The sequence below is a fragment of the Aulonocara sp. 'chitande type north' Nkhata Bay genome, linkage group LG16 (genome assembly GCF_057382095.1).
Source record: "Aulonocara sp. 'chitande type north' Nkhata Bay isolate Kocher_YH1m ecotype deep benthic linkage group LG16, A_spYH_male_GT1.1, whole genome shotgun sequence".
In the NCBI taxonomy this organism is placed as follows: domain Eukaryota; kingdom Metazoa; phylum Chordata; class Actinopteri; order Cichliformes; family Cichlidae; genus Aulonocara; species Aulonocara sp. 'chitande type north' Nkhata Bay.
In genome coordinates, this window is record NC_141359.1 from 27048314 (window position 1) to 27062614 (window position 14301).

The 14301-nt window shown below is 41.4% G+C and overlaps 1 protein-coding gene across 7 annotated transcripts in view; it reads left to right on the forward strand.

The window, feature by feature from the left end:
• The first annotated feature begins 1510 nt into the window (after window positions 1–1510).
• LOC147311717 (disco-interacting protein 2 homolog A-like) overlaps window positions 1511–14301 on the forward strand; it is a 90664-nt gene continuing 77873 nt past the window's right edge. For 6 of the 7 annotated variants that reach the window (XM_086267779.1, XM_086267778.1, XM_086267781.1 and 3 more), the window contains exon 1: window positions 1512–2063. In XM_086267779.1, the coding sequence (XP_086123905.1) occupies window positions 1940–2063 (124 nt within the window). In that variant the 5' untranslated portion in view covers window positions 1512–1939. Of the gene's footprint in view, window positions 2064–14301 lie in introns of all 7 variants that reach the window. The other variant, XM_086267777.1, reaches the window with a different exon arrangement.

Here is a 14301-nt window from a genome sequence, read left to right on the forward strand (position 1 = left end):
TATTTTATTTCCCAAGAAACTCTGGAATCACAGAAAAGCAGTGACATCACATGTTATGTAAATGTAAATGCCCATGCCTCCACTTTGAACAAAGAGTTCTGCAAATAAAATAAATAGTCTACAAATCCAACCTTAAAGACCCCTCATTACGCTTTTTAAAGATTCTGCGCACAATTGCCATCAATGTGAAATTAACGCGTAATTATTTTTCTCTTTATGACATATGTTGACCTCTTTTTCACAGACACTGTGGTACTGTCCACTTTAGAACCTGCTGGGAGCATCAAAGTTGGATCCACTGGTCTCAGTAACGCTGACAGGCACTTCTGCAAGAAAATCACAAACCATGTGCAGCTGCACACTGCAGATTCTGTCTTCCAATATCAGTTATGCTACATGTAAAAAATGAAAGTATACATAAATATAATGAAATATGCTGTGGTTCTGTAAAGGCGAAGTACAGCAGTACGAAGTGAAGCTCTGGAAGCAGGACTAGGTTTGATGATGCTGACCTCTCCAGGCTTCCAGCCTTGAGTGCTGCCATATGAACTTTATTTACTGGAATAGTATGAAAAACGCTATGAAGCAATGATGAAACATTTTCTAGTTTAACAAACTATTTTTTAAAAATTAATTAAATATACTTTGAATGTCTATATGTGAATGTACAGAGGTATTTGAAGGTAAATGTACATATATGCACACAGGCACACAGAGAGAAAGACTACATACATAAATATTGTAGTATAAATATAAAACAATGGAACACAGATTATGTAGGTCTGTGAGTGTAATGGTGTCTGTGGCTGTGGTACAGGTATGTTTAACTGTATATCTTTGTTGTATGCATATGAATGTGCAGGCATGAATGCACCTGTATGCGTATAGAAGCCATTGGCTGGCCATTTAAAAATGAGAGGAATGTTGCTGTCATAAGAAAGGAAGGAGAGATAAGATCATATAAGGTTATACTTCTTCCTGCTTCCTTTAGAGCCTAAAATGTCAGTTGGTTATACACAGACGAATAATATACAGAATGTCCACATCTATCTATATGTTACCTTATAATGCTTTATATGCCTTATAATATAATGCTTCTATAGCTGAAAGCCCACTTGAACCGCCAGTGATTTATTTCAAGAATTCCACTCCAGCTTCCACTTTTAGCTCAGTGGATTTCTAAGTGTAACATTTACATTTCTTTCAGCGCTTGAACTTTAATCTTTAAGCGCAGACACTTAAATCAAAACTTCAGCTCCCTTCAGCACGTGTTCCACCTCTTCACAAAGCTTCATCAAAATTAGCTGTTTTTTTGTTTGTTTTTTTATGTATGAAAAGAAAGACAACGTACGGAAATGAAACACACAAAAGAAATCCAGTAAAGGTAAAGGTCATAATGTGTGCCACGAAACCGCTGGGTGACAGCAGGAGGCAGGCGAGCTGTACGCGGAGGAGCAGGCGGCGCACAAACATGCACCGTGCAAGCGCACGAGTGGGGGCCTCGTGAACGCGCACGGTTGGGGCTGCTGTTGCTATGATGCAATGGCGACTGCGCCGTGGGAAGCGAGCGAGGAGTTGAATGAGTTCCCTCCACAGTTGAGGGCAGGCAGCCGCCGACAGTGCCGAGGAGGGACAGACTAGAGGCTGGGAGACGCTGGCAAGGCCCTGTCCCAACACCCTACATGGAAACACGGATCCAGGTGTGTCTGCTAGCCCCGCAGCTAGCCGTGTCATGACGTTTGGAGACATTTCTCACACATCTGTGCGACGTTGCAGCCACACGGGAGAGGAGGCACCAACACCCTATTTGCTCTGAGCCTGAACCAAGTGAGGTGAGGAGGGGCTGTTGTTGTTTCATTGATAATCTTCTGGGCTTGGTCGCATTGTCCTCTCCTCACCGGGCACCAGTGGATCCGTTCGCCCTTCGTGCTGGACCACCATGGCTGAGAGGAGCTCCACCGGGCTGCTGACGATGATGTTAGAGCCCACGCCGGCTCTCGCTATGACCCTGCCTGCTGAGGTCCGGGAGAAGCTGGCGGAGCTGGAACTGGAGCTGTCGGAGGGTAAGTTGCCAACAACATGTACACAAACTAGCACAGCGAGTGGCCCGGAGCGCGCTTTACGCATTATCCACGCGTGTGACAGCAATCAGAACCACCGCCCTTTTATCTGGGTTTTGTACTCGTGTTTGAAAATATGCCAGCATCACCAGAAAAAAACAATCCAAAGAATCTTGCATCAAACTGAACTTCTGCCTTAGTTTGGCTGGTGACTACTGCTCAGGGACGGGTCACATTAAACCAGACCAGACAGCGTTTTGTTTCCCTAATAATGAAGGCAGTGCCGAAGTTTTTAAATACCACACAGTTACGACTCCAAGTATTTGATCGGGTGGCTCTGTCCTAACAGATGCACCGACACACCCATGATACTGATATGTGAGAGCATAACACCAAAGGGTCTGAGGAAAGATTTGAAAAGGTGTAGAAAAAGTAAGTTACAAAGTCAGAGGCCTCACTTAACACCCTGACCCTAACAAGCTGGCCAATTTATTCAAATATGTGCCAATAAGTGTAATGAAGGGGAAAAGTAAGCATGTGGGTGATTTTGTTTTGTGGATATTGCTCCTTGTTCATTTGCTTGTTTGTTTTATTACTGTGCTTAAGTCGCACTTGTAGGCGTGTCTTCTGTTTGACGCTATATTAGTTCTTAATTATAAACCCAAGCAAAGAAAAAGTTAGAACAAGCTGAAATCTCATCATTTGCTCAATTATTTTGGTTTTATATTTTACTTTTAGGTGATTTTTTTTTTATGAATCTTTTTTGTTTTTTAATCTTTTAGACCAATCATGATGGTTTTCAGTCTTTGTTGGTTGCTTGCAAATACTTATAAAAGTTAAGGTTTCTGCAGCACAGACTGTAACAGTTATAATAGTCTCCAATAAGAAGGTAGTAATGAGTTTTTATTGGCGGTTATATCCATAAAAATTTAATTTCACTACTAGTGAAGCGAGTTAAAGAAATTTTAAATGTTGCAGCTTGAAATTCGCTTGATATTTTCTGTAAACAGCTCCTAAACTTCCTCATATTTGGTGATCATTACACTGAAGCATTGGCACGTAGCTCGGCACAGAGTAAATAAAGATGGGCTTATATTCATGTGCAGTGCTTTTGATGAAAAAGACTCTTGTTCTCACCAACAGTTTCCATTGTTTCCTGTTAATTCAATGAGACTCATTGTTGAGCTCCACTTCTTTATTTCTCACGTGGCGAAATTAGCCGAGCTGCAGCAAAGTCTGACTAATTAATGACCTACTTCAAGTCTGATTAGATTTGGAATTTGACCCCAGGGTGGGACCTCTTTTCCCATCAACTCTGGAGAAGATGTTAACTCTATAAACTTGGAAAAAAAAAATGGCGTGAAGTAAAAGAAAACCCACTGATCAGAAAGTCAAAAGTCAAAATCTGGACTGAGTCTTCTCTTCCTGTGTGTCGTGCAGCAGCATCACGCCGGGTTCAGGAGTACACCCGAGGTGCATGCTTTGATAAGCACATTAACTGCGACCCAAACCCTCTAATGGGATAGACATGTTTTCAGGAGCAGCCACCAAACTAATCTATATCTGTCCAGTTTCCTCTTCCTGCTCTCCAAATGTCACATCCTGCCATGTTGAAGCTCTGATAGCTCTATCTCCTCTAGCTTCTCTTCCACTGATACACGCTGTTGTCTCTCCTGCTCCCCCCACCCGCTCGGTCTCACTTTCTCTCCTCACCTCTGTATTTTCTCTATTTTCTCTCACATCAAAGAAAAGGGAATGTCATTTATTTTCCCCTTCTCTCTGCATATCCCTGTGTGCTGCTGTGAACTTTTCACCTTGTGATGTTGCTCCTCAGTCACCTCCCCTCTGCCATCCTGGCTCAGGGCTCAGTAAATGACTCATTTTATGAGAAGTAGATGAGAACTTGAGAGTCGCACAGGTTTTCTATCCTGTTCATTGAGCTCTTCTCTCTGGGACTTCTCATGAGGCACGTCTATGTCTGTTGGCGAGACGCATCTTGATGTTTTGTTTTGTTTTTTTTTACCATGCACGAGAGTGCCAACAGTTGTGTGTGTCCTTGTGAGGGAGAGGGAGCACTAGCATTGTATAATTCATGAAGCTGAATAGATGCGTCATGTATGTTTTCTTAAGCAGTTTGTCTGCAGCTAGCTGTTTGGATAGCATGAGATGATATTCCAGTGTCAGCATCTTAGGCCTGCTGATGTGTGAAATAAACAATCTGTGCACTCTGATTGAGCTTATAATAAAAACTGTTTTCTCCAGAGATGCATTGATTCTCATATTTTCAAATCTTGTATTTGGATCACAGTGAGTACGTGTTCAGAAATGCTTGATTTCACTCTGCTGGTGTCCTCAGCCGATTTTGTTTTTCATGGAAAATGTCGCCTAAGTAACTCTTTCTCTGTCCCTTTAATATTGCGAATATGCAGCGTACTTCAGCGATGTTTCCTTATTCAAAAGGCCCATATATTTTAATAATTGGAAAATGCTCTGCAGTGCAGACTTGAGGCTTCTCCGCTGGAGCAGGATAAGTGAACACACTGACTTACTTAAACTCTGGATAAAATGTGAAAGTGGTTTAAAGTCAGTAAAAGTGCGATTCTTAGCATTCCTCCATGAAATTCATGACTAAACCAGTGACATTCAAAGCTTAAAGCATCTCCAGCAATATAGCTACTGGTAGCCAGATGTTGGTGCTTTAAAGCCAGATCCATTCTGGTTGCTGCTATTTCTGCTCTTTCTCTCATGTAGACCTCAGACAGATACACGGGAGTCACATCTGGATATTTTCCACAGTTGTTCTATCCCAAGTGTGGCAACAGCAGGGAATAGTCTGATCTTGACGTGTTTTTGAGGGAGCTGCCCGGTTAGAGTGCAGGGGAGGCATCATACACGGCGCCCACACGCTTGCTGTCTATATAACAGAACGCTTACCCCTTCCTTTCTCATGTGGGCTCTTTTGCCTATCACAGAATTCGTAGCAGCGAGAGAAGTTCAGCTAATGTGTTCTCTGAAAAGTTCAGGCTTCATTGCGTGTGTGAAAACGGCTCTACAGAGATAAGTGTGGTGTCATCAGACTTTCCAACTTTCATCAAACTTGCAGTACGAAGCTGATTGAGAAACTGTGTTTTGTTTTCGGCCTTCAGTCTTTATGTAGGCTGGCTTTGTGAGACACGTAGCTTTTTCAAAAGTGCTGCTTCTCCTCCCACCAAATTCTACACATCATTAAAACGGACCTGTGTTGTTTCTCTGCTGACCTGGATGCAGATCAGTGGCCAAGAGATGGGGCTTAAAGGAGGGCAAGAAGACGAATGATCCCCATTATCTCCTGCAGGGAGGAAAGAGGGAGAAAGACGTGTCTGCTGAGTAATTCATAGGGTCACTCTATCATTCCCTGCTTTTCTGCCCTCCTCCTCTCTTTGCTCTCTAAACCCTCTGATTACGAAGTCTTTTTTAGTCCAGTGCTTGCTGGTGTTTGCTGGGAAACTGCCAAACTCTTGGTTGGTCATTGTGCTTTCCTTGCCTGCTCCCTTTCAGTAAACATTTACAGACGTGCGTGGCAAGTTTTGCTGGTAGTTTAAATGTCGTCTCACTTCTTTTATAAGTGTTTAGACTCATTGAAACCTTTGTAGAAGTTTTGAGGTGTTTGGAAGATCCAGCAGCACAAGTGTGGCTAATGCTTTCTGCAAACACAATTTTAAAAAAGTGCTTATCACAGTTCAGCAAGCCATGGTTTTCTTTTAATTTGTTCTACTTTTTTACCTATATTCTAGTTTCAGTCGCTGTCCTGACCCAATTACCCCTGAAGATCATTAAAGATTAACGATTTATCCAGTCATTTAGATAAGAGGAAACTTTAGTCTCGCAGGTAAAGAGGTGATCAGGCACTGCCCTGTCAAGTAGTAAAGAAGTAATGAGATGGTGACGATTAAGCTCACACTTGCCTGTCAACCAATGGCACAAGCAAAGGCTTGCTGGTGTAATGACGAGTTGTTTGCATCTAATCGCTGCTAATGGATAAAAACCTTTACTTTGTCACCATTCCCTCCCTCAAAATATGCCTTAATGAAAGGCTGCACAATTAATCAATTTCAATTTTGCATCTCTACAGTCTCATTTTTACCTGACAATTCTGCCACTTGTGCTGCAGAGCGGGGATGCACTGCGTCAAAACAAGCAGCAGTAAATTCTCCCTAAACAGTAATGGCAAGACCGCATTACAGCACTTGACAGAGTGGAAACGGCCAGAGAGGACAGAGACGAAACAAATGTGTCTGTGATGGAGAACAAAACGAGCCACCGAAAGTTGCTGTTGTGAGAGATTTTTCCAATTTCCCAGAGGATTGTAGCCGTCAAAAGCACACATTGTAACTACACTGAGATACATGTTAGAAGGAAACTAGCTGAGAGTTGGTCAGTTGGGACGGGCTCCAGCCTCCGTCTGCAACTCTCACTCGGATAAGTGGTTAAGGAAATGGACGGATGGATTACAGTTATGGCTTCCGGAATTTATGAAACGCTAAAAATGAGATAAAACAATTATTTTCTGCATTTTTTTTTTTTTTGCAGCGGTTTCATCTTTCTCTAAACACCCCCTCAAACTATCTCCCCTACTGGCTGTGGTAGGTTTAATTTAGCTTGAGACAACGAGACAGGACGAGAAGTCCAGTAAGGAGCAAAATCGCAGTAACCGTGATCCCAATATGGAGCAAAATAATGGTGTGGAGAGTGAGTAGCTTTGGTGGCCAGCGCTTTTGTAAAACAGAACCTCTTTGGAAAGTATGAGTGTACAGGAAACCCCTGTGAGCTGGCTCTGAGGTTTTGTTAACGAAAGACCACTCACTGAGGGGTGAGCCCACTTAATTCTCCTGAGTCACGGCTTACTGTGGTCACTTGTGGTCCCGCCGCCCGACTCATGAAGAAAGAAACATGGAGTTCAGCCTATTGTTGAGCAGAACCAAACATCAGATAAATATGGGATCACGCTGTATGCTAAGAGCTTCGAGAACATGTAGGATTTGGGGCGATTAGAGGGCTTTGTACACGGTTCCCAGTTTGCTCTGTAATAGGATCCAAAGGAGAAAAATGTTGAGCTTTGGAGTGATCTAGCAGGTTGCGGTAGCTGCTCCAAAGTCCAGCTCGCGGATGGAGAGGCAGCTTTGCTTTAGCTGTGCCCCTGCTGTGGTGGAGCGTGGAACGTGGTGGGTCATAAATATTTCACGGGTGTGCCTCAGAGCACAGCAGAGCTTCGGATTCTCCCGCTGCTCTTATGTACAGACCCCCCTGCTTATGCCAGTCTGTTTGCTCTCGGCTTGTGTCTCTGAATGCTTTGTCGAGGTGGTCCTTTCTATTTATGGGATGCAAAACCACATAGCTGTGTTTTTCATTTAAACCAGCAATGATCCACAGAAGCAGCTATTGTCATACCAGTCTGCTTTGTTCCTCTCTACTGTAGGTCCTTTTTTTTTGTTTTGTTTTGTTTTTTAAATACGTCTCAACATCCTGACTCTTGTCTTTTATGGGAGTTCTGAATATTTAATAGATGTAGTGTGTGAATGTAATATCTAAAATATGACCTTTTCCTCCACTTGTTTTTTCAGCTGTGGATGAGTGTACATTGTTACATTTTCAACAGCTCTGTAATCTTGGTGTCACTCTGTGTTAGAGTTATAATGCTTTCAGTTTCTGTAAGTGCAACTGATGTTTATTAATAACAGTCAGTACAATTTTAATACATGTTAATATTGTGACGTTTTACCATTCTTTTAAATTCCCTGCTGTTTTCTCCGTGGAAGGATTGGGACAGACTTTGTCTTAGATGGATTTTAAAGTTTGTTCTCAGATAACACACAAGTGCTTCTCGCTCTGTCTCTGAACACATTCAGCAAATATCTCGGTGAGACATTTGATTCTGGTAATGGATTTAACCATAAAATGACACACACTTACTGGTGCTGTCTCAACAGTGTTTTATTGCTTGTGGTTGAAACTCATAGCAGAAAGTGCTGATTTTGGTCACGCTGTGAAACCCATCTTCTGTATGGAGCTCTCAACATACAGCAGCGTCCAATGCATGTTGCGATTAAGATCAAATGACTGTAGACTTGTTTTAATTAACATAAAACTAAATTGATGAGTGTTTTTTTTTTTTTTTTTTTTTTTTGCAGTTTTATAGAAACGTTACGCTTAATCAGAGATTAAGTGCCAATCAGCAGCCGAAATGAGAAGCAAATGAGCCCATTTAGTTGTTGCATTGGCACATGGGCACAGTTAAGGCTCATGAAGGTTTAACTGTAGTGTGGCATGCATGTCTGCTTGCTATTGTTGCAACGAATTATGTAAGTGTACTTGTCGTATTCAGCACTCTGGTATGATGAAGCAGTGACCTTGATTATATCTGCAGTGCACTGTGGGTTGTGGATTGTTTAACGTTTTGCATGTTATGGGGTGGACTAACACCTATTTTAATCCAAAAATGCTATTTTAAGTATATTTGTAATCATATTTAATTGTATAGGTTTTTCTTTCCCAGTGACAGTGGCAATGCAAAGAATAGTTCTTTCTCCATTCATCCATTCATTTAGAAAGCTCAGATAGCTGACTGGAGGCATTACTAAGATGACTGATGAGCCTTGGTTCCACAAGGACTTTCTAGCATTTCTTGTGGGTATATATCAGATTACGAAGCCAAAAAAAGTTAATTAAAGAGCCGAAATCATTGGACCTTTGCACTGGTCAGGGCTCATTAATTATTATAAAGTAGAGGCTGTGCTATACTTACATTGGTAAATGCTGGCAGCTCACCTGGCTGCTACTGCATGTGCTGCATACAGTCTAATGTATGTTTCCCTGTGTTTTTATGTTAGCTTGAGTGTCCTGCTTTTGTGCTCTCTTGTATATCGCGTCTCTGTGCACTAAGATCATTAGGGGGTTTTGGGTTTTTTTTTTCTGTCTAATTCCACTACCTACATAGCTGTGTGCAATGGTGCCAGCTTCCAGCTATGACACCATCCTGCCTATAGCTTCCACTGAGCTCTGTAGTCTGCTAAGAAGCGCTACTCACTGTTAAAATACAAATAGATATAAAGGTGTGTTCTTTTTTTTTTTGCACCTTAAGTTCAGAATGGCTTCCTTTGTTTGATGTGTGGCAGATATTGTGTCTTTGGTGCTATCGGTGACTCAGTTTATGTGTCCTTGCTGCTGAAGAAATGGCATGTGCATAGAAAGCATGGCTGTGCGGCAGGCACTGGTGCCAGGGAGATCTGCTGACCAAACAAGCCGCATGCCTTACTTCAAGGACACGTTGCAATTTTCACGCTCTGTCCACTGGATTCTTCTGCCCCAAAAGGCTTTCGTTATGCCTCAATCAGCTTTCTGGTGTAAATTCTTTCCTGCCAGTTCACCTGTCTGTATGTGGGTGTGCTTGATTCCTGCCAAAGGCACGGCTTCACATTAGGGGTAGAAACCAGCTCAGGACAGAAAGTGGGATAATTGCAGCGTGTTCTCATCGGGTAGCTTTTATCTCCCTAAATGCTGTAAATTAAACCTCCAAAAGATAATGAATTTTCCCTCCACAAGAACACAGTGTCCACAACACTTTTACTGCAGTGTTTTCTAAGTGCAAAGTGAATTGCTTGCAGAGTATTGAAGGGTGTGCAGGCGTGAGGTTAGTGAGCTGTGCCGAAAGCCTTCCCACTGTACAAAGTTATTCAGAGCCCAAGGTGAAATCATCAGTTCATCCACACAGCCTTTCATCACTCTTGCTGTTTTATTTGATCAGAATTCTTCGTGCTTAATATTTGACTTCTGATTTGCAGCTGAATATATTCACAACACGTTTCCAGACATCAGAGCTGTACTTACCCGTGCACCCTTTCATGCATAGATTCATTGTGTAACATCGGCTGCTTCTGTTAAAATCTTCTGACACAGCGTCAACACCACTACATCTCATCCACTGCACTCATTAATGCCTTTATGAAGATGTAAGCTAATAAGTCGAGTATTTCAGGTGATATTTTATTCACAGGATAATAAGGAGTGGAACTGTCTTGTGTGGAAGCACCTTTTCTTTTGTGATTGTTTTAAGTCAGCCAGTGTTTAAAATTCCACATTCAAGTAAAATGTGTGATGCTAATTCACTCCAGAGATGCGTCTGGTCAGCGCTGTCGGCACATACCAGCTTCTTTTGAGTCTTTCTGGTCGGGAGCCTGCAGAGCTCAACCTACATAGCATGACGGCACCATGTGGCGTCTGCTGAACCCGGCCAGACGGCGATCAGACGTCAGTAACAGTAAAGAGGAAGGATGATAAGGACCGCATGTGCTGTTGAGAAAATGTCAAATTTTGATTCTGGGGCTGTTTGTTGCAGAGATTGATGCCCAATTAGATTGCGCTGATAATAGTTTGGGATGGATTCCAAAAAAACCCCAACTTTGATGTTGGAATAAAAGCTAATGAGAGCTGTCTGAAAAGTCAAAAAACAAACTCTGATTTTTCTTTTCTCGCTGTTCAGTCAATGTCTAGACCCACTCAGGTGTGATACGCTGATCAAAGACAAACACGGCCCTTTGTAGCTGCATTGTGAGCCTTCCTGGTGAAAAATAAACATACAGAAAATGCCGGGAATGTGCTGTGACCTATCAACTTAACCATGAGGAGAGGGCTTAACAAATCCCCCGACCACTGCTGGAGGGCACAGCTGCATACAGCAAAAGAGAAGGCTAGCATAGCAGGTTGTCCCAGCCTTTTACAAGAACAAGGCTGGTTACCCCCTCGTCTTTTCCTCATTCCCTTAGGTGTCCCTGTGGAATATAAGAGGGAAGTAACACACAAGAAACGAACCAGCTTGTTTCATTTCTTTTTTATTGTTGGGGCTAAAGGCAAGCTTCTTTTTTTTTCTTTTAGGTGTAAAACTTAACTTGGCAGACTCGACTCACATACCAGAAAATGTGTTTTCAGCCTGTTCGCTCCGAACAGGCAGACAGTTTTAGGTGAGCTGTGCTTCTGTTTCTCTTCAGAGACTTCTCAGCACGTAACTTTAGCCAGAAAGAAAGCAGGGATGCAAAGCGAAGGCAAGTCAGGACTGCATTTAAAGCTCCTAAGGCATAACCGAGAAAATATGGGGACTCCTTCTGCATTTGATAATTACCGACTAGTGTCTAAAAGCAAAAGGCAGTAAATCATCTCAATAAAATCCAAGTTATTTATTTTTTTATGAGACTTTCTTTTTTTGGCTGAAAGTTGTAATTGCTGCATTTCATCACATGGTATGTAATATCTGCTGCACAGACTCTTAAAAATAAAAACAAACAATACAATTACACTACGGCTGCTGTGGGACATGTTGTTTGAACTTAGCAGCCTGGTGCCGTTATTGAAGGTTTTATCCAACCGTAGGATAAATAATTTAATAAGCACTTGTAGCGTTATGATGTCCACATTTTAATCTGTTGTTTACCATGTTTTCAAGTTGTAGCATGTAAACAGGGACGGGTCTGAAGTATATTCTTTTACGAGCTAGTGCATCTTTAGTTCACTTAAAGCACCTAAAGCAAATTTGGCATTGAAATAAAAGTTTCCCATCCAGTCAGACAGATTCTGTACTGTGACAGTGTGGGGGCACAGCTGAAGTGGCTGTCAAAACGTTAAAAATGTGAGGCAGATATTTGCCAAATGCTGATAACGCCTCTTCAGATAGGACAAGGAAAATCACATGAGATTGTAATAAAAGCCCTGGGGCTACCCGACTCTTTTGTAAAGGAAAACAAAGGCAAACTCAAGGTTTTCACAGGGCTTAGGTGCTGTCAGGATCTTGGGGTTAAAATAATTGAAAATACTTGTCAGTTTTTTTTCCTTTTTTTCACATTTTAATTATTTAAAAAACAATTTTAAAAAGCTCTGACACTTTTTGTGCTTGTGGATAAATTCTGTTAATCTCACAAAATAACATGTTTGAGATTTTCACAGTATTTTTTGTCCTGTCTCCCTCCACTCACCCTGAACTGCAGGAGGTTTCTTCCTGTTAAAATGAGTTTTGGAGAACAAAGAGTTTTTCTTGTAATTTAAAGCTCATTGAGGTGGCCGTTGTTGTGATTTAGTAATATATGAATAAAATTGAACTGAAGATGTAAATATACATCAACGCAACATTTGAACCATCAACCTAACAATTTGTTTTGAGACATGGACAGGTTTCTTCTGGGGTTGCCTGATTGTGTCTGATACCAGACAAGAACTTGCTTCTTCATGCTTTGGTGAATTGCAGGATCGGCCTTCTTAAGGACGTATATGCATCTTTAATGTGGGTTTGGAGGCTGGAGCAAAGCCTGTGACTTCGTTGTCCCTCTGGAGCTGTACTGGGGATACACTTCTGCCATTGGGAAGGGCGTTTCCATGGGGGTTTTGTTTTTGGTTTGCCACATGTTTAACTGTGTCAAAGTAATCTCCATATACCATTATTTTGTAACAGAATAGGTTTTTGTAAAAAAACAAAAAAAAAGTTAAAATAAACCCCAAAAACATCAAATTTGAACCTTAGCGAACCTATAACAAGCTTACAAGTAGTTACAATAGTAACCCATCTACATTACAAGCGTTTAAGATTGACCATATTCCTCTTTCCTTATGAACTGGTGACAGACACGAGTCTGAACCAAAGGGAACATTTCTGGATTTATAAATCACAGACCACTAAATACTCCCGTTCCCCACCCGCCCTTTGCTTTTTCTATTTCCTTTTTTTAAAAATAAACCTTATTTGCCTTTGCATTCCTGTTGTCTGTGGCTGCTGCTGCTGTGTGCATGATGAATGTTTTGGGCTTGGTATTGATATTTTCTGGGCTCCTGCATGTGTCCAGGTTTTGAAGACTGGTGGAGCTTCACAGGTGGAATATTCCCCTCTCACTCTAAGTGGAAGCTTTCCACAAGGTCCTTGCTGGAACACCTTTATAAAAGATCCAGTGAACTCTAATAAACCCTATTTCACTGCCTGATAAAGGGTTGTGTGCCGAAACACTTTTTTTAAAGGTTAAACTTGACCATGCTGTGAGAATAAACTTTATTTGAAAAGCAAGTGCCTTGGAGTTCTTTGATGATTTAAGCTTGAAATATCTGTAGTTGTGAAATAGGCTACATTATTTATATGCTGTCTCTGTCTGCTAACGTTGTTGTTTACAGGATTTACTCCCTGCCAGAAAAAACTATGCATCATTTATCTCTTTTTGTTGTCGTTGACACTTACCTTATTGATGGTGTACAACTTGTTATACAAGTCGCCTGCTGTATGAGTTAACTGCACAGAGATATGTTAGATAGTGAGTGTCTATCACATAGCAATCGCACATTCATTAAATCGCTGATTGACAGCTCATTAAAGCCACCTCTTTGTGTATCTATGTGTGTGTCTGCGTTTGTGCACACAAAACATTCGATCTGATATGTCGCTCAAATACCTTTTTACATTGATTCGGCTTATCGTGCTCCACAAAAGCACTAGAAGGTGTTTAAAAAGGTAAGATATTATCCAAGTTGTCTGACTGGTGCTGTAACGCTCTGCTCCCCACAAATAGAAACTTTTAAATCTGGCTTAACTTTCGGTTTTCAAACCTTATTGTCATCGCTTTGGTTATTTTGACCAGTAGAAATGAAAGCCGCAGCCACTAACATACAGCCTAAGTTATAAGAAGCTGAAAGGATAATGATTAGGTAATGACATAATAATAATAATAGTAATAACACTAATCGTGATGTTGCGATGGGTTAAAAAGCAATAGGGACATCTTTCCTGCTGCTGAATTAACTGACACAACCATCTGCTGCAAGCCAAACACGTCTCAGAGAGAGTCCGAGACGATGAGAGTTTTAACTCCACGTTTAAACCTCTAAATATCAGCTTCCTGTGTTAAACACACCTCAGCTTTGAAATAACACAATAAAAGGTTGTGATAGTCAGGAACAAAACCTCTCTCCCGCCTCTTGAAAACTTCTAAAGATGAGCCAGCAAACGGTTTCTTGATCAAAGGGGAGGTGCAGCATCTTACTAAGTCCATGTTTGGCATTGTATCAACTGGGCTTATCTATGTAGTAACTGTATGTCTTTGTAACTAAACAGTAGTTTTCCTGTAAATTTGCTGGGCTTTTAAAGTAAAAAAAAAAAAAAAAAAAAAAAGTCAGCTAGGACTTATTATCAAAGGAGGTTGTGTGCAATCTCCATTCCTGAGTAATGATGTATGAATTTGGT